This window comes from Dermacentor albipictus, chromosome 7 (genome assembly GCF_038994185.2).
Source record: "Dermacentor albipictus isolate Rhodes 1998 colony chromosome 7, USDA_Dalb.pri_finalv2, whole genome shotgun sequence".
Taxonomy (NCBI): domain Eukaryota; kingdom Metazoa; phylum Arthropoda; class Arachnida; order Ixodida; family Ixodidae; genus Dermacentor; species Dermacentor albipictus.
Genome location: NC_091827.1, coordinates 66,751,526 through 66,769,860, shown reverse-complemented (window position 1 = coordinate 66,769,860; position 18,335 = coordinate 66,751,526). Strand labels below are relative to the sequence as shown.

Here is an 18,335-nt window from a genome sequence, read left to right as displayed (position 1 = left end):
GAGAAGAGAATACAACAAATTTAGTCTTAGTTGCATTAATAGATAACATGTTAGTATTACACCACCTTAGGATATTTTCTAAGTCAGCATTTAACTTATTAACGAGAGATGAGATATCTTTATGAAATGTGAATATAGTGGTGTCATCTGCGTACAGAATGCATTTTGTGGAAGAGAGAGAGTTAGGTAAATCATTAATATAAACCAAGAATAGAAGTGGCCCCAGGATAGATCCCTGGGGCACACCAACGTTAGTAATTCACTGTCTAGAAGAAGTGTTGGAAATGGAAACAACTTGAATTCTTTTATATAAGTAGCTTTTTAGTAGTGAGAGGGCAGGCCCACAAATGCCAATAGCTTCCAACTTCGAAAAAAGGGTATTATGATTTATGTTATGAAATGCTTGCGTTAGATCGATAAAAACTGAACTGGCAAGAAATCCTTCGTTGATAAATTTTTTTAGTTGATCAGTAAGATGAATAAGTGCCATCACTGTGGAATATCCGTGGCGAAAACCAAACTGGCATGAAGAGAGAATATTAAATTTAGAAAGGTATTTCGTTAGCCGTATTTCAATTATATTCTCAATAACTTTCCCAAAGAACGGCAGAATGCAAATAGGTCTGTAATTATTTAATAATGAGCTATCGCCTTTCATAAAAACTGGGATGATTTTGCCACGCTTAAGTTCAGAAAGAAATAAACCAGTCTTGAAAAATAAATTACCAATAAATGAAAGTATATCTGAAATTAAGTGCCCAATTATTTAATGTTAGCAGGGTGGACCTCATCAATTCCAGCGCTTGTCACTTTTAGATTATTTATAACTGCAGTTATTTCTTCCGGCGTTGTAGGAAATAAAAAGAATGAATGAGGTAGACGGTTCATGCTGACGGTCTGTGTAGGGGAAGGTAAAGTGTTAGTAAAGAAAAAACTACTAAATGCCTCAGCCATATCTGCAGGGGAATTTAGCTCGACTCCATCATTTAAAATTCTAGATACTTGGTTTAGTCGTGTGTTCCTGTTTAAGAAAGAGTTGACAGTCTCCGATTTTTTTTACTGTTATTAGCCGCCTGTAAAATTTTTTGCTCGAAATACAATTGCTTAGCTGATTTTAGTTTACAGGTAAGAGTGTTGCAAAAGTTTTTATATCGGGCACGTAAGTTCATGTTAAACGGTTGCTTTTTGGTTTTCCTATATAAGTTATCCCGTTTACGCAAAGCTGTTAATTACTGCTGCGAGATCCATGAATTGTGAGAAAATGCTACAGTTTTTTTACATTTTTTTTGCAGGTGAACTGCCGTAGGTATGATATTATACGTGAAAAAAATATGGAAACTGCTTTCTGTGGGTCGTTTAGGGATTTAATTTCAGACCAATTTGTATTAGCAACAGCAGTTATGAAGCCAACTTTGACCAGAACGTCTTTAGTATGTGAAAGTGGGCAAGGTCGTACGTTGGTGTTGAAGCGTAAGAGCAGGGGATAATGATCAGTAATGTCGATGTGCAAAACTCTTGCCTATGGTGAATAAAGGAGATTAGAAAGAGCATGATCAATAAGTGTACCAGTGCCGTTAGAAACTTCCCGCGTGGGGACGTCAATTAAACAATGATATCCGTAGCTATGGAACAAACTAGTATTGTGAATACATATGGGTGATGTTTCATCTAGTAAATTAATATTTATATCACCCATTATAACAACATTCTTATTTTCTAGTGATATAGTGTGTAAGATATGATCAAGATTAGTACAGAAATCATTAACTGATGATGAAGGAGAACGGTAAATGCAGCCAAATATGAAATCCTTGTTTTCCTGAGAAAGAAAGCAGTTACTGAATTCAATCCAAACATATATTATGCTAACTGAAACCTGGTTATGTGGAAATGATTGTTTTACCCTAGATAACCATGTTCCATTCACGTCGAACCGCAGCGTCCGTCGAGGTGGTGGAGTATGTCTGCAGGTTAAAAATGATATTGGTTGTGTCGGGGTTGATAATTTTAGTGTAATTACGCATTAATTACCGCAAAACACTTTATGTCGTTATTCACAGTCCGCCTGTGGGCTGTATTGAAGAGGTTTTTGATTTCATGAAGATGTTGCTTCAATATGCTAATGAATGTAACTATGTTGTGTTTATCGGAGGTTATCCCAAGTCTATAGGACAGAAAATTCGAGCCGAACAAGAAGGCTGCTTATTTTTCTTGAATCATTTTGTCTTTAGAGTGTAGTAACGTTACCACTCCGTATAACACGACGGCGACAACACTAATATATTTAGTTACTACTAGTAGATGAACCAGCGTGATATCTGGTGGTGTTATGAATGCGTTACTAAGTGGTCACCTTCCAGTCTACCTTACACGCCTCAGTACTGTCAACGCTGCTGCTAAACAAGGAAAACATGTAACACAATTTATTAACACAACAATATTGAAAAATTTTTAGAAATGCCATAAGGAGACATAGCTGGCACTCCGTTTACTATAATGTGTCAACAGAGTAGGCTTTTAACTCCTTGCTACAGGAATTTGTTTCGTTATACAGAAATGGCCTTTTCATGCAAAATTATGCAAAAACCAAAGGAAGGTTGCAAACCTTAGATTATCAAACAGCTCACAAGAATGTTTACTGAGAAAAATAAGGTATACGAAGCATTCTTACAAAGTCGAGATTCAGAAGATTTCATAAAGTTCAAGTCTTTTCGTAATAGTTTAAGTGCTACATTGTTATGAGCTAGGGACAGTTATCACAGGAGCATGTTTTGTGGTGTCACCGAACAAAAGATTCTCTGGAATAAGTTAAGCTCACTATTGGGGTGCTCTTACTCTTCTTTCCCTGACAGAGCGTATCTCGGAGGCAGTACTTTTAGTGGCGTTGAACTAGCGGACAAATTTAATGGCTATTTCGTAGCGTTGGTGACTTGCGCGCATGAGTCAGGCGCACGTTATGGTATAAGGAACCCCCTTAGTAGCGTATTTCTTCCATCATGTAGAAATGCCGAAATGCTGTCAATTTTGAAACAAAAGAAAGTGAGCAATAGTAAGGACCCATTCGGTTCTAAAACGAAACACATTACCTATTTTACATATAACACAAATTGAAATATTAGAACAAAATAAGAAATATGTTATAGATAAAACTAGTTGCATACGCTTTTTTTAGAGATTACAAAAGAGCTGATGACGCTGTGATTGGGCAGATGGATAATGGCCATAGTGATTTTGCTGAGAAGCATGATAACGTATCGTTTCTACGGCAAATATTTACTGATATGTGCAATTATTGTTTGAATAGGCTTGTGCCAAACAAGCGAATAAAGTGCACAAACGTACACCCTGGATAACGCGACAATTTATTCATTTAAAGTTGGAACGAAAACAGGCTAGATGGTCTACTCCCAATCCTGTTTTCAATAATGATATCAAAAATCCTCACACCCATGCAGTGCACTAGTCTGAGCACTTCCTTTTTCCCGAAAATTTTACCTACCTTTATGAAAAGCGAGCCGAGAATAATTTTGAATTATTTGAGCAATGCAGACACGCACGTGACCCAGGTTTAGGTCCATGGTAACTTTGTTAGATCAACAGGTTATCGCTGAGTATTGTAATACTTATTTTACTGGACTGTTTTCGAAAGCTAGTACGCGCGTGAATGTGCGTCACGGGGCATTTTTAGCATCCCAGATTCATTTTATTACGTAACACGGTGCAGCCACAATGCTGTTAAATCTGAAAACAACATCAACTTGTGGTCCTGATCGTTTCCCCAATATTTTTCTTCATCGTTATGGCGAAACTATTGCTAAAATGGGGGCGGCAGCAGGGCAGCGGCAATGGCGCATAACCTTGCATGGCTTGTCTTACAGATTCTGCCGCTGATCGTCAGCAGTGCGGAGCCCAGTTCAGCAACGGTGGACGTCACCTGGATGAGCCAATTGCATCGTCAAGCAGTAGTGACATCAGCAACAGACAGATGGCACATAAAGCCAACGCTGCACTCGGCAACCTTAAGTGGGGGCTGCAGCACGGCAATGGCGATGGTGCATAACCACGCATGGCTTGTCTTACTGGTGAGTTATTACTCTCATGTATCAACACTACGGTCAGATTGCTCATGTGTGTTGGTGCTGCCACTCCATGTGAAGCGTTTTGAAGTTTTGAGCATGTGGTGGTTAGATCTAGAGGTCTTGCTTTCCGGGGAGGCGGATAGAAACCCTGGCCCGACTGGGCAAGAAATCCTCCAACAAATTTTGGATCAGCAAATTCAAATGTACAACAGGCTCGCCAATCTGGAAGAGAGCCTAGGTAACATTACGAGTCAATATGCTCGGGTGGAAATTCTAGAAAGAACGGTTGAAGGCATTAAGCGAACAGTCCAGCATCAACGGCATGCAGCGACTAACTGATTTTGAAGACCGGGCACGACGGAATAATGTTATTATATTTGGCGTTCTCGAAATTGAAACCGAAACGCGTGGACACATCGAGCAGCAAGTTGTAAAAAGTATTTTTTCCGACAAAGTTGGCGTCACAATTTGATCAGTTGAATAAATACATAGGCTTGACCAAAAGAAACCATCACGCGATAGAACTGTTATCCTAAGATTGTAAGATTACAATGAAAAGGTAGTAACTTTAAGAACTGCAAAAAAACTCAAAGGAACGAAAATTAGTGTTTCTGACGACTATTCGCAGGAAACAGTCGCAAAAAGAAGACTAGTTTGGAAATCGGCTCAGACTGATAAACGCGATGGCGCAAAGGTCAGTATTGTTCACAATAAACTTTTTATCAATAGCATTGCTTGCACATGAGACTTTGAGCAGAATGTGCGCGTTAGACCGCAATGAACGACCACCTGCCAACAAAAAAGTTGACTGACGCGAAAGGCAGCCGGAAATAAGGTTACAGAACATTATTGCGCGGAGCATAGTGAATAAGGTAGAACAGCTTGAATACTTGTCGTTGCTTCACGACGCAGAGCTTATTGCCATAACGGAAACGTGGTTGCACATTCACGTGAAGGACTACGAGGTATTTTCCAAACACTATACAATGTTATCCGCAATGATAGAGCAATACGAGGCGGTGGCGTGGCGCTTCTAGTGAAGAAACCACTCGGATATGGAACTGTGTCATCCATAAACGGGAATGAAAGTGTGTGGTGCAAACTATTTTTTGGCAATACCATTTTTATGATTGGAGTTATCTACAGAGCCCCCGGAAACCCTGTTGAATTTTTGTACGTGCTTGACCAACATCTAAATACCATAAGGAATGCCACAAGTAGAATTTTTCTAACAGGGAACTTTAATTTCCCAGGTGTCGATTGGGATGTGAGAATTATGGGGCCATTGGAAAAGCCCAGCGCTGACATAATGTTCGAGATTATGCTTAAGCATAACTTTGTTCAGGTAGTTCATAAGCCGACCAAGACACAGGCGAAAAACCAATCTACGTTGGATTTGTTATTTCTGACTAAGAGAACATTTAACTACATGGTGGACATTGAGGATGGCATATCAGATCATAAAATAGCAGTAGCAATTTTAAGTATAGGTAACACGCAATTAGAAAAGAAAATCCCTCTGTATATGTGTATAATTTTGATAGGGCTAACTGCACGTCGGTTACCGACTACTTAGAACGTGCGCTTAATAATATGCCGGTTCATAATGACACAAATAGGGTTTGGAGATACTTTGTATAAGTTGTTCTCGCATGTTTAGAAAAATATGTGCCCCAAAATATCAAGTGCATAAGAAAACCGAGTCCATGGGTAACTAGATATGTTATGCATTTGAAGCGGCGACTGAATCGTGCACGTAGAAGGATTCCAAGGCGATGTGCAGAAATAACCAGTCAGTATGCAAAATAGAAAAGAATTAAAAGATGCGAAGGCGGCGTTTTTTTAAACACTGGTGGATTACTTGCAAAACTCGCCTCAAAAGTTCTGGAATTACTTATCTGGTTTTATGTGCAACAATAATGAAATTAAGGCACACGGAAATGTCTGCACTATACCAGCGTTGATCGCACTTTCTTTTAACAGTATGTTAAACTCTGTATTTACACCTGGCAGTAATAGGCACTTCATAAATGTGAGCGATGGTTTGTTGCCGTGTGAAGATACAAATGATACTGTCCTTTCGCGAGAAGGCATTCTAGCATTGTTAAAACTGGATACCAAAATATCTTGTGGCCCCAATGAAATGCCCAATGAATTTTTAAGGTTGTATATTGAATAGATATCACATTCTTGTGCAGAATTATTGCAATGTCATTTCGTATTGGAGGTGTGCAGGAAGATTGGCTCCTTGGAAGCATCTTACCTATATTTAAAGCGCGAAATAAGTTATTGCTGGAGAGCTACCGGCCAATTTCAATTACGTGCTCCGCGTGTAAAATGTTACAACACATTTTATCGAAACGTCTGCTTGAATATTTATAAAATAAAACTTTTCTAAAGCAAGTGGCATTGCTTTCGCCAACGTCTGTCAACAGTGACGCAGCTTTTTGAAGAGTCTCATGCTTTCGGCGTCGCAGTTAACAACACGAAACAAATTGATGTTATAGCAATTGATTTTTCGCAGGCTTTTGACCGGGTGTGCCACACAAAACTTACTGAGAAATTGTATAAACTTGGAGTTAATACACAAATTTTGAAATGAATTCATGCGTACCTTACAGATAGAAAGCAATATGTTGAAATAGCAGGCGAAAGATCATCCTCATTACATGTTTTATCTGGTGTGCCACATGGTCTTGTTTTAGGACCAATTTTGTTTCTATTATATGTAAATGACATTGCTAATTACCTGCATCCTAACATTGAACTGCGTCTATTTGGGGATGATTGCCTTACTTACCTTCGCGTTAAGAATGTCCAAGATCAAGTGTTCAACGAATGTTTGCAAAGAATTTATGACTGGTGTGTGACGTTGCACATGAAAATTAATTGCGATAAAACAGCATCCATGACTGTATCTAACAAGATACCCGCCGTGGTTGCTCAGTGGCTATGGTGTTGGGCTGCTGAGCACGAGGTCGCGGGATCGAATCCCGGCCACGGCGGCCGCATTTCGATGGGGGCGAAATGCGAAAACACCCGTGTACTTAGATTTAGGTGCACGTTAAAGAACCCCAGGTGGTCAAAATTTCCGGAGTCCTCCACTACGGCGTGCCTCATAACCAGAAAGTGGTTTTGGCATGTAAAACTCCATAATTTAATTTTTATTCTAACAAGAAAACCCAGTTGCGTTTTGCTTACAGAATTAATAATAGCCCACTTGAACATGTTGGTAAGGTTAAGTGTCTCGGGGTCACAATCACGCACAATATCAACTGGAACGAATACATTGAAAACATTTGTAGTTCTGCTCAACGCAAACTCGGTCTTTTAAGGCGAAAGTTGAAAGATGCTACACCCGAGGTAATGCTCAAGGCGTTCAAAACAGTTGTACGGTCCACAGTGGAATACGCACGCTTAGTTTGGGATCCGCACGAAGCGGGCTTGATAAATAAACTGGAATGAATTCAAAGACTAGCCGCACTGTTTATCTTTAATGCCACTCAAAGGACGCAGTCTGTAGCTGCGTTATTATCTCATGCCGGTTTGCCCGAACTCACAACGCGCAGAAAAATAGTCAGGTTGAAATCTATGTACCAATTTTATAACAATGCATTCAATTTGGACTCCAGACTATACTTGCGTCCCCCTGGACGAGTGTCCCCACGTACAGGTCACCCTCATGCTGTAATGCCCTATGTGCCGCGCGTTGATGCCTTCAAATTTTCCTTTCTTGTGAAAACTATAGCCGATTGGAACAAACTTGACGCAGATCTATTTATTGAAACGCACACAACTGAATCCTTTGAGCGTAAACTGTCATTATGTGTTTGCTGAATGCATCGTTTGTTTATTGCGGAACTGCCAATACGTGTTCGTTAAAAATTCTTTTTCAGGCACCCCTGTAACAGCTCACAAGGGCTAACAGTATTGTAAGTAAATAAATAAATAAATAAATAAATTTCTTGGGATTGTGTTTCGATGTTCCCTATTAACTTCGAGGCTACCTTCTGAATCGAAGACAGCTCTAGTTACGCCCATCTATAAAAAGGTGACCGTTAGTTTTTAGAAAATTGTCGCCCATTATCCTTAACATGTTCTTGTTGTAAATTATTGCAACATGTTGTTGCAAAACGCATAATTCAATTTCTTGAGGAAAAGTACATCGTATCGAGATTTCAACACGGATTTAGAAGAAATGTTTCTACTGTGACACTAATGGTCATGGTAATTCATCCATTTGAAGCATGCATAGATAATAATGGACAACAATAACCTTTGATTTCAGCAAAGCATTTGATAGAGTTATTCATGAAAAAATGCTCAATGAACTCATAAATATTAACCTTCCCGACATTTTGGTCTTTTGGGTTTCCGATTCTGTGCATAGCCGAACGTAGCTTGTTTCAGTTGATGGTTGAGATTCCTGCAATATTCCTGTAACATCTGGTATACCCGAAGGAAGCGTTCTCGGACCCTTGCTGTTTCTTTCGTACATAAATGATATTGTCTCTGTAATTACTGCTGGAACTCTAATTGGGTTATTTGCGGATGATGTTGTTTTATTTCGCGAAATCACAGGTGTACATGAGCCGGTTGAGCTCAATTTTAATCCTGGTAATGTAACCTATGACTGTTATTACCGATAAAACTGTTTATCACCGATGAAACTGTTTATCTTTGTATAACGCTTAAGGAAATTTCTCCTAAATATACTGACAACCTAACATCTCTTCGTTTGAAACAGGTTACCTGTTACAAATACCTAGGAGCGACAACCACTAATGATATGTCATAGAATCTGCACATTGATAACATTCGCGCGTCAGCTTTACGGAAGTTTCTTACTGAAAACGTAAACTTTGAAATTCTCCTCCTAAGGTGAAACTTTTTGGCTATTTCACACTCATGCCACCTAAGCTTGAATATTGTCCTATTGTTTGGGATCCTTACACTAAACTTAAAGTTTAAAGTTACAAAGGAGTCAGGGCGTGAAGCTGTCAGGTTTGTCTATTCTAAATTTAAGTGCACTGATTCTCCTTCTGAACTAAGGAAAGCTAACAACATTGAACTACTAGAATCGAGAAGAAAACAAAATCTTGTTTTAATTTTTTATAGTCTACTTGTTAGCGTAAAATAGCTATTGATCAGACAGTTTCTTTTCCGATTGTCTACAAGACCTACGCGACAACACCTAACGAACTTTCCAGCCCCTTAGTTTGCAAAAGCTAACATTTACAGGTTTTCTCTTTTTTCCGCATTCTGTGCCGACTGGAATAGATTAACAGAACCTTATGACGCCCTGTGTGATTAGACGGTCATATTTTGTGTTCTTTCTTCAGATTATCATGTTTCTTTTTTCTCGTTCTTTCTTTTGTGTGTGCGTATGTTTTTTTTCGTAATATAGATATGTTGTATATGGTATTGACCGTCCTGCTTGGACCATATTGATCTGCAGTAGACAATAAATACGTAAAGAAGTAAGTAAATAAATAAGTAAATAAAAAATAAATAAATAATTTAGCCTTGCGCTAACTCACATGTATAATCTGTTTTTAAACGCAGCTGTGTTGCAGCTGCAAAAGAAGAAAACAAAAGTTAAAGTTATTCACAAAGGAGGTTCCAAAAACGACCTAAGCAAATAGAGGTCTGTATCGCTTTTTGCTCAACTGTCGTTATTTCCCGTAGTAACGGGGAGCGGCAGGGTATCCGGTTGGAAAGTTTTCGGGTTCGATTGAGCTTCGTGTTGAGGCTTCCGCATATTTCAAGATTTGGCTGAGGTTCATCTGCGAAGAAAAAGTATAATGGTTCGAACCGGTTTTATACGATTCATATAGGCGTTCTTAAGGGTTCGGAATTGTGGAAATATAAATATTTTAGAAAAACGTTTCACGACCCTCCTCGCGCATTTATTTTAGCGCCAGAAGGTTAAGTGCATTTTTATCTGCATAATATAATATGCATCCTTATGTGACGCCCTCCCACGAGTGAGGCCTGTTTCAGAAGTTCACAAAAGGAGTCAACAGAAAAAGTGGCGATATGAAAGCGCAAAATGAATAGCAGCAGATCCAACAAGTGGGAAAACGTATAAAGCGAAGCTTTGTCTCAGTGATCGCGCGTACACACAAACAGACATACACACATTCAAACGCGCGCGCACATGCGCGGGCGAACACACCTTAAATTTTGGACGCTTTGAACCCATCGTGGCTTCGGAGGCAGTATGCACGAGCGTACATAGCGACATTCGAATACATTCTATTCGCAAGAAGCGTTTACTTCCTCATTATCCTGAGCCGCGGATGGTCGACGGCTGCTGGTGCTGCAGGGAAACCAGCGAAGCGCGTGGCGTGCATGCTCCGCATAGATCGGTTTGCTTCTTTGTTCATCAATGAAAAAGCCAGCCTGCATCCACGGTCAGGAAGCCCGCCGATATTCGCAACAAAAAGCTCTGCTTTTAAGAAATTATCACTTACAGTGCGTGCATATAGACACAGGACCAAAATAACGACGAAGACGCGCTGTCAGTGATGTTTACAATGGAATACCATCTAGCCCGTATCCAAACCCTGAATTAAAGAGAGGTGCGGCTGGTGGCAGTGGCTGGTGCTGCCAACAGAAAACAAGGCAAGAAAACAAGGTACTAAAGAAACAAACGAATAAGCGAGCAAGCAATTATAATGGGAGTCTCCCTGTCATAAGTACGAAAGGCGGTAATATAAACAAGAAATTCACGCTGTTTAAATGGAAGTGTCGTTCGGAGTTCATCGATAAGAGATTATTTTGCTGCGCCAAATTCTTACCATAAAGTCTCTGCACTGTTAAGGCTGCTGGGTATTCTTAAACTTACAATTAGAAATGGTACTGAGAACAGCAGTCCTAGAACGGGGTTTGCTTCAGATAACAAGCACGCGAATAAAAATTCAATAGCCGTGCCAAATGTTAACATCAGAGGGATATTGCCGTCAAAGTATATGCCATCGCAAGTCTTTCAGCACTGGTACGAGGTCTGCCCCAAAAATTGGCTCAGTGACTCAGCATTATGACATGGCAAGTGTACCTATGGTGTAGCCGCTGCAGTATAAATAGGCTTCCAGTGAGATTTTACCTTCCAAATTTATGCCTTCGTAAGCTCTTTCAGCATTGGCGCGAAGTCTGCCCCAAAAATGCACTCAGTGACTCAGCGATATGATATGGAAAGTGTGCGTATGGTGTATCCGCTGCAGTGCAAATAGTCTTCCAGCCAGATCATCATCATCAAAAACAACAACAGCCGGGTTACGCCCGCTGCAGGGCAAAGGCCTCTCCCATACTTCTCCAAATACCCCGGTTATGTACTAATTCTGGCCATGTTGTTCCTGCAAACTTCTTAATTTCATCCGCCCACCTAACTTTATGCCGCCCACTGCTACGCTTCCCTTCCCTTCCCTTGGAATGGAGTCCGTAACCCTTAATGACCATCGGTTATCTTCCCTCCTCATTACAAGTCCTGCCCATGCCCATTTCTTTTTCTTAATTTCAACTAAGATGTCATTATATCGCGTTTCTTCCCTCACCCAATCTGTTCTTTTCTTATGCCTTAACGTTACACCCATCATTCTATATTCCGTAGCTCATTTCATCGTCCTCATTTTAAGTAGAATCCTTTTTGTAAGCCTCCAGGCTTCTGCCCCGTGCGCGAATACTGGTAAGACACAGCTGTTATGCACTTTTCTCTTGAGGGATAATGGCAACCTGCTGTTCATGATTTGATAATGCCTGCCAAACGCACCCCAGCCAATTCTTATTCTTTTGATTATTTCAGTCTCATGATCCGAGTCCGCGGTCACTACCTGTCCTAAGTAGGTGTATTATAACATCCAGCCATATGTTACCTTCCAAATTTATGCATTCGTAAACTCCTTTAGCATTGGCACGAGGTCTGCCCCAAAAATTCGCTCAGTGACTCAGCAATGACATGGGAAGTGTACATATGGTATGGCTGCAGCAATGCAAATATTCTTCCAGCGGGATATTACTTTCCAAATATACGCCTTCGGGAACAATTTCAGCCTTTCAGCATTGGTATGAAGTCTGCCCTAAATTTTAACTGAGTGACTCGCCAATGACATGGGAAGTGTATATATGATGTAGCCGCTGCAGTGCAAATATGCTTCCAGTGGGATATTACTTTCCAAATGTACGCCTTCGTAAACTATTTCAGCATTTCAGTATTGGCACGAGGTCTGCCCAAAAGATTCACTTGGTGATTCACCTGTGACATGGGAAGTGTGCCTATGCGGTAGCCGCTCCGCTTGAAAAACCCGGTTAATTTCTTGTACCGGCCTGACTGTTATACATTACAAGGCAGAATTTTATGCGCGCACTTCGCGCAGTCACTTTTATTGCCATTGCAATTATACGAACCCTCAAAGGTCATTTCTTCCGTTGGCATCACCATGAGGTTCCGTATCAAATCGAAATGCAATAAAATCATCGCCGAGCGCCGTGTGCTGTATGAGTGAGTGAAAGCTTGCGAGGGTGAGCCGTATATAGCGGCTCAATGTCTCGGCCGCAAGCTAGGAGACTGGGGAGGAAGCGCACTGTCTTCCGTCGCGCGCTACTCTCCGCGACTGCCCGGACGGCACGGGCAGCCGCGCTCATCCACCAGGAGCGCTGTACCTTGCAAGCCATCTGCGACGGGGACAGTCCGCCGTGCAATATGTTTGCACGACTTAGTTCACGTTGGCGTTAGACGTGCCACGAATGTGAACTCGATCGCTGCTGCGGCCGCGCTTCCTCACTCCAGAGTTTGACAGCGAGTTTCCGCGGTTATCGAGTGATATGTGTTCATAATTGCGTGTGGGCGTGTGAAACCATGCATTTTAATGTAGTTAGGCATACTATATTTACAAGTTTATACTGCCGATAAATCTAGTATCCTTACGTGTACAGCTCTACGCTAGTATGCTATCACAATCGATGCTTGGCCTTTGGGGAGAAACTGATGCTTTCTTTAATTTGATGTCGAAACAGACATTGACGAGCAGTTGCGAAATAGTCCCGTGCGAATATGAAAACATGTTGATGGCGTGCATGTGTTTTCTTGTGTTCAGTGACCGCTAAATGGCTGTTAGTAACATATCAGATGCATTAGGTTTAAGAAAGCCGTCCATTTACCGAATTTTGAAAGTTTTAGAAAATAAATATATATAGATATTTCCGCGAATATGGGGCCGAAACTGCTGAAGCAAGGGCTGTGATAAAAATATTGTTGCACTGATTGGAAATCTTACTAAAATCGATAAATTCTTACAAGGGTTGGTCATTGGGCGTTCCTCCTGGGCTGCCTTCGATGAATCCCAGGTTGCACAGAGAAGCACTAACGTGTTTTGAGCATACGTCGGTACTTGCACCACTCGTGCGGCAGCAGATCGGTTTTATGAGGTGCATATAGTCTTCTGCCAGGTCCGATGAAGGAGGGCGACCCACGCATACACTGTGCCTGTGTGGTCAATAGGCATCCCGTGTATGCGCTCTGGGTTCTCCGCTGGCTGCAATGGTGCGCCTCGTGGGGTGAGCTTCTTCGCCCTGCGCTAAGTCTCGGATCCCCAAGTACCTGGTATTTTCTGGGATCGTCCTATACCAGATTGCGTGTAGGCAGTGGACAATTACGCCAAGTTCCACCTGCGTAATGTTCCAAGTTCCACTTTCTTGCTGATGGTTACTTGGCCGCGACGAAGTCCACACTGTGACTCATCCACGTAAATTGCGAAGCCAGGTTCGGAAATGGCCTCTAATCGCTCAGCCAGACCTATCATAATTAAAGATCAGGGGACAACAGCGTAGAGCCTTATGGGACTCCCCCCATGTTTGGGTACACCTTCCCAACGTCTCCGTCTACCCGTGCGGAAAAACGGCGATCTTGAAGGATGGAGCCCACAAAGTTGTGGGGGCGGCCTGTCTTTCCCAGCTTCTGTGATGCCTCGATCAGGTCCTCGTGCGTCACAATGTCAAAGTCTTTTGGGTGCTCCACCTCCAGAAGGATGCTCCAGTGGTGGTTTCCTCGATGGACCGTCTTGCGATACAGCACACCTTTCTGAGCAAGGAAGATGCCGTCATGAGTGCCAAAGTTTAGTCGAAACACCATCTGTGCTTGGTAGAATTGACCTTCTGCTTTTAGAAATTGCGATATGAGTCTCAGGGCCATTGGCTTATCCAGCTCGCACGCAGTAACTATGAGCGACACGGGCCGCATGATCAATAGTATATCTGGCTGTTTCGTTTCTGTATCGGTGTAGCTATCTAATGCTTCCATCGAGCTTGAATTTAGCCACTGATGCACAGTGCGTTAATTTCACCGAGAAGTTGCTTCTTTCTATATTTTTGAATATTCCGCAGAGCCGTCCACGTCTGGGCGTCGTTGCCTGAAGCGCTACACGCGTTGATGGAAGACAGTGTCTGTTCGAGCTCGAAAGTGAGAATGGGGCATGGAGGCCCTCGTCGGTCACTGCCGGCATTTTCCAATAACTGTCGGCTTTCGGGTGCCTCGACGGTTGGAAAAAGAACACGTCATCTCAGCATTATCATGGAGCTGGCTGACTGACTGGCAACCTTGGAGAAAGACGTTTCAATAGTACTACGTGTTTTACGCCGACTTGTTGTAGCCTGGAAGCTGTACCACGCCTTATGGAGGCCAGTTCGTTCGTAGAATGAAGATCAATGCTTGCTCCAACATTCCCGATACATGCACTTGTCGTATCTTCTGGCCATAGCAGTGCGACGTCGAGCACGCACACGGTCGTGACGTCGTCGTTCATTTTCTACGTAGGTCTAATGTGCTTGCTTGCGTGCATCCCAAAGATTTAACATGCGCGTTTCTGTCACCGGAGGATCAGCTTTTACCTCCGTCTCAGGAGTGGCCACGCGGAAGATGCGCGACGCCCCCTTTCGTAGGGATGCAGTCTTGAGTTGCTTCGCTGATTCCTGTCTGTAGGTATACCGTCTTATCGTTCGCGCAATATCTCCCGCCGCATGTTTTCTTCCCATGTTCAAGGTAATTTACAGTGGCTAGTGGTCGCTGCCCCAGGAGTCCGGATTGCATCGTCAGTCGTTCGCCGAGGCTGGTGTGGACAACGTCAGGTCCGGGGTCGTGTTACGTTATGCGCTACGCAGCGTAGCCCGGCATGGGTAGGCGGTGTCATTTGCGAACGCTAAGTCAGTTGTCTGCATGGCATCTATGAGTGCCGTTACACGGGTCGTGTGATAATCATAGCCCCACTGCGGATGCTTGGCGTTGAAATCGCCACCTACCATGAAGTCGTCGCTTGGTGAACGTTCGTGCGAAGCGCGAATCCGCGTGAACGAATCGTGTCAGTGTGAGCTAGCTTTCGGGCGCATGGATACCAGGTTTGAATTAACACGCCTATCGCGCATTTTGTTTAAGCTTGCTGTGTATTTGATCTGGACAAACTAATTGTTGGCCATGGCGGGGCACTACACCTCTAATGCAGCTACCGAGCTTGTGTTTCTTCTAGATTAGTTGCCTTATTTCGAAGTGCATACATACTTGAGTACAGTGTCGCATGCACGCTGTCAGACCATCTTTCTCCAACCGTATAGTAGCAGTGTCGCTTTCAGCGGCGTGAAGGATCAACCGTGTGGAGTATATGGCGTTCTGCCAAAAAGTGCCATTACCGAGGGCTTTGTAGTGCGCGCTTAACTCGACCGCAGCTTCTCCACACTTCCTAAGCATCCAGCGCGGCGTGCCAGTTATGGGGTATCCGGGAATGCCGTTGTTCGTGGCCATCCAATTGGAGCCCACGCGGACGGCACATGGTCCGTGCTTGATGAGCTCGTCGCTGGGCCTGCGCGTCCTGCACGACGGGTTTCGCACGAAGCGGCTATCGTTAAACGATTTTGGTAGCAGCTTGATCCTGAACAGCGCTGAGCCCGCGTTGGCTTCCAACTGCATGGAGATGCATTACTTCAATAGGTGGACATATGCCAATCTAGAACAGCTAGAGACGGAAGCTTCAGACGGCTCAGAAGACGAAGAGTTTCTGACAGTCCCCTTTCCTGAGAAGAGCACTATCGAGGCCAGCGCAACCGAGACAAACTCAAGTGGCACGTCTAATTCCGAACATGGAAGCAGCCAGACAGCAGGCTTCACAGTTCACGAAGTCGTCGGCTCAACCAACGATTCCACTGACAGGCCATACGCTCCGGTTATTCGAGGTCATCGCCCGCAGCCCCAGCAGACGCCGTGCGAGAGACGAGACTTGCATATGCCAGCGGATACCATTGTGCCGTGGACAACGGAATTGTACTTAAAGCACTCAGTAAGTAAAGTCGACTATCTGCTTCCTACGGTAGAAGCAACGCACACGTATAAACAAGATAGGATAAAGATATTTATAACAGAAACAAGCACGAGCGGTTCGTAGAAAGAGAGTAAACGAAAATTTAAGCAAATGTTGAGCACATCACTGCGGAACCCTTTAGCATGGTGTGTAGCATGGATACGCTTTTTGCTTGCATCATGACGATGCGGTATTTCCGCTCTCTGCATGTTCAAGGGTTCCGGGCCTTCGAAAAACAGAGAGGTGCCCCGCTTCGCGCGAGTGCGAGGAATCGACGTGTTTTCTTTTTTTGCAAGAGTATAATTTATGGGCATGGCTTGAAAAATCGAACATTACGGCCGGTTTTGCCGTCGCTGACTTCTTCCCCTTTACAAATCATGTCTTTCGGCGTGGGAGTGGTGTCCTTAAACCCTCACTTTAGAAAAAGAGGACATTCTACATCTGTAATGGACGGCCGCACGTTACCAGTCCATTTTGGCTAAGCACGAGATGGGTCAGAGCATTAGCGATATATTGTTACGTGTAGCTGATGTACAAGTCTATTTAAACTATATTTTCACCTAGACCAACGGTGGCAAAAATGGCGACACTAAATCAAACGGGCACATGTCGTCTTCTTCCTCCTCAGTGTAGCCATGCTGTGGCGGCTGTTCCGTATCATCACCCCCGGTGGTAGAAGCACCGTCCCGGTGATCATTCTACACATCCGAGGTGAAAGGTGTGCGGTATGGTTTCAGTCTCGCCACGTGAATGATGTCACTTGCAGCTGACGATGACGCTGAGAGGTCGGCGGGGATTATTTCATACGTGACATCGGTCACTTGTCGCACCACACGGTATGGGTCAGTGTAGCGCGACAACAGCTTTTCATAGACCCACATGTCGAATGGGTGACCAGAGAAGAATAAGAGAACCAGGAGAAAAGTGCACATGGTGATGGTGGCAAGACAGATGCGTCTCTGATGCTCCTGTGAGGCCTCGAAACGGGTGCAGGCGAGCTGACGTGCGTGGTCGGCGTGTGCTATCGCGTCGCGGGCGTATTCAGTGGCTGAACCTGTTACCGAGGACAGCAAAGTGTCGAAGGTTAACGTGGGTTCTCGGCCATATAGGAGATAGAATGGTGAATAGTAGGCGGTGACCTGACGCGATGAATTCTACGCGAACGTCACATACGGTAAGTGAAGATCCCAGTCGTGGTGGTTGGTCGCAACGTACTTCGAAAGCATGTCGGTGATGGTCCGGCTGAGGCACACCGTGAGGGCGTTGGTCTGTGGGTGGTAGGACGTGCTGAACTTGGACGTGCTGAACATGTCTTCGACGACTGCCGAGAGAAAGCTGTGGCCACGGTCAGTGAGCAACTGGCGCGGAGCACTGTGCACTAAAATGATGTCGTAGAGAAGAAGGTCAAAAACATCAGTACCACAACTTGTCGGGAAGGCTCTGGTGATCGCGTACCGCGTAGCATAATCACTAGCGACGGCGATCACTTATTTTCGGAGCCCGAGATAGGAAATGGTCAAAGAAGATCTAGACAAACATGGAAAAAGGGCTCGGACGGAATGTCGATCGCTTGGAGACATTCAGCTGGAAGTATGGAAGGCTTCTTCCGGCGCTGAAAGGGCTCACAAGCGGCAACGTAGCGCCGCATGCAGCGGGCGAGTCCCGGCCAAAAGAATGGACGGCGTACACGGTCGTATGTGCGCGAGACGCCCAAGTGTCCAGCCAAGGGAGCGTCGTGAAGTTGTTGGAGGACAGTCGAACGCAGGCGCGATGGAATTACGAGTAGAAGGTCCAGGGCGTGTGGATCGATGTTTGGGTGATATAATGTCCCTTCCTTGAGAAAAAACATCCGGAGAGAGGCGTCGCCAGGCGTTGACTCCAGGCGGTCGATGAGGGCTCGTAGTGAAGGATCACG

The 18,335-nt window shown here is 43.8% G+C and overlaps 1 protein-coding gene across 10 annotated transcripts in view; it reads left to right on the top strand.

The window, feature by feature from the left end:
* The window catches only part of LOC135921555 (uncharacterized), a 315,975-nt gene that overhangs the window by 177,114 nt on the left and 120,526 nt on the right, over window positions 1-18,335 (top strand). For 9 of the 10 annotated variants that reach the window (XM_070522325.1, XM_070522324.1, XM_070522319.1 and 6 more), the window contains 2 exons: window positions 3,879-4,082; window positions 4,708-4,773. In XM_070522325.1, coding sequence (XP_070378426.1) covers window positions 3,879-4,082; window positions 4,708-4,773 — 270 coding nt within the window. The remainder of the gene's footprint in view (window positions 1-3,878; window positions 4,083-4,707; window positions 4,774-18,335) is intronic. The other variant, XM_070522317.1, reaches the window with a different exon arrangement.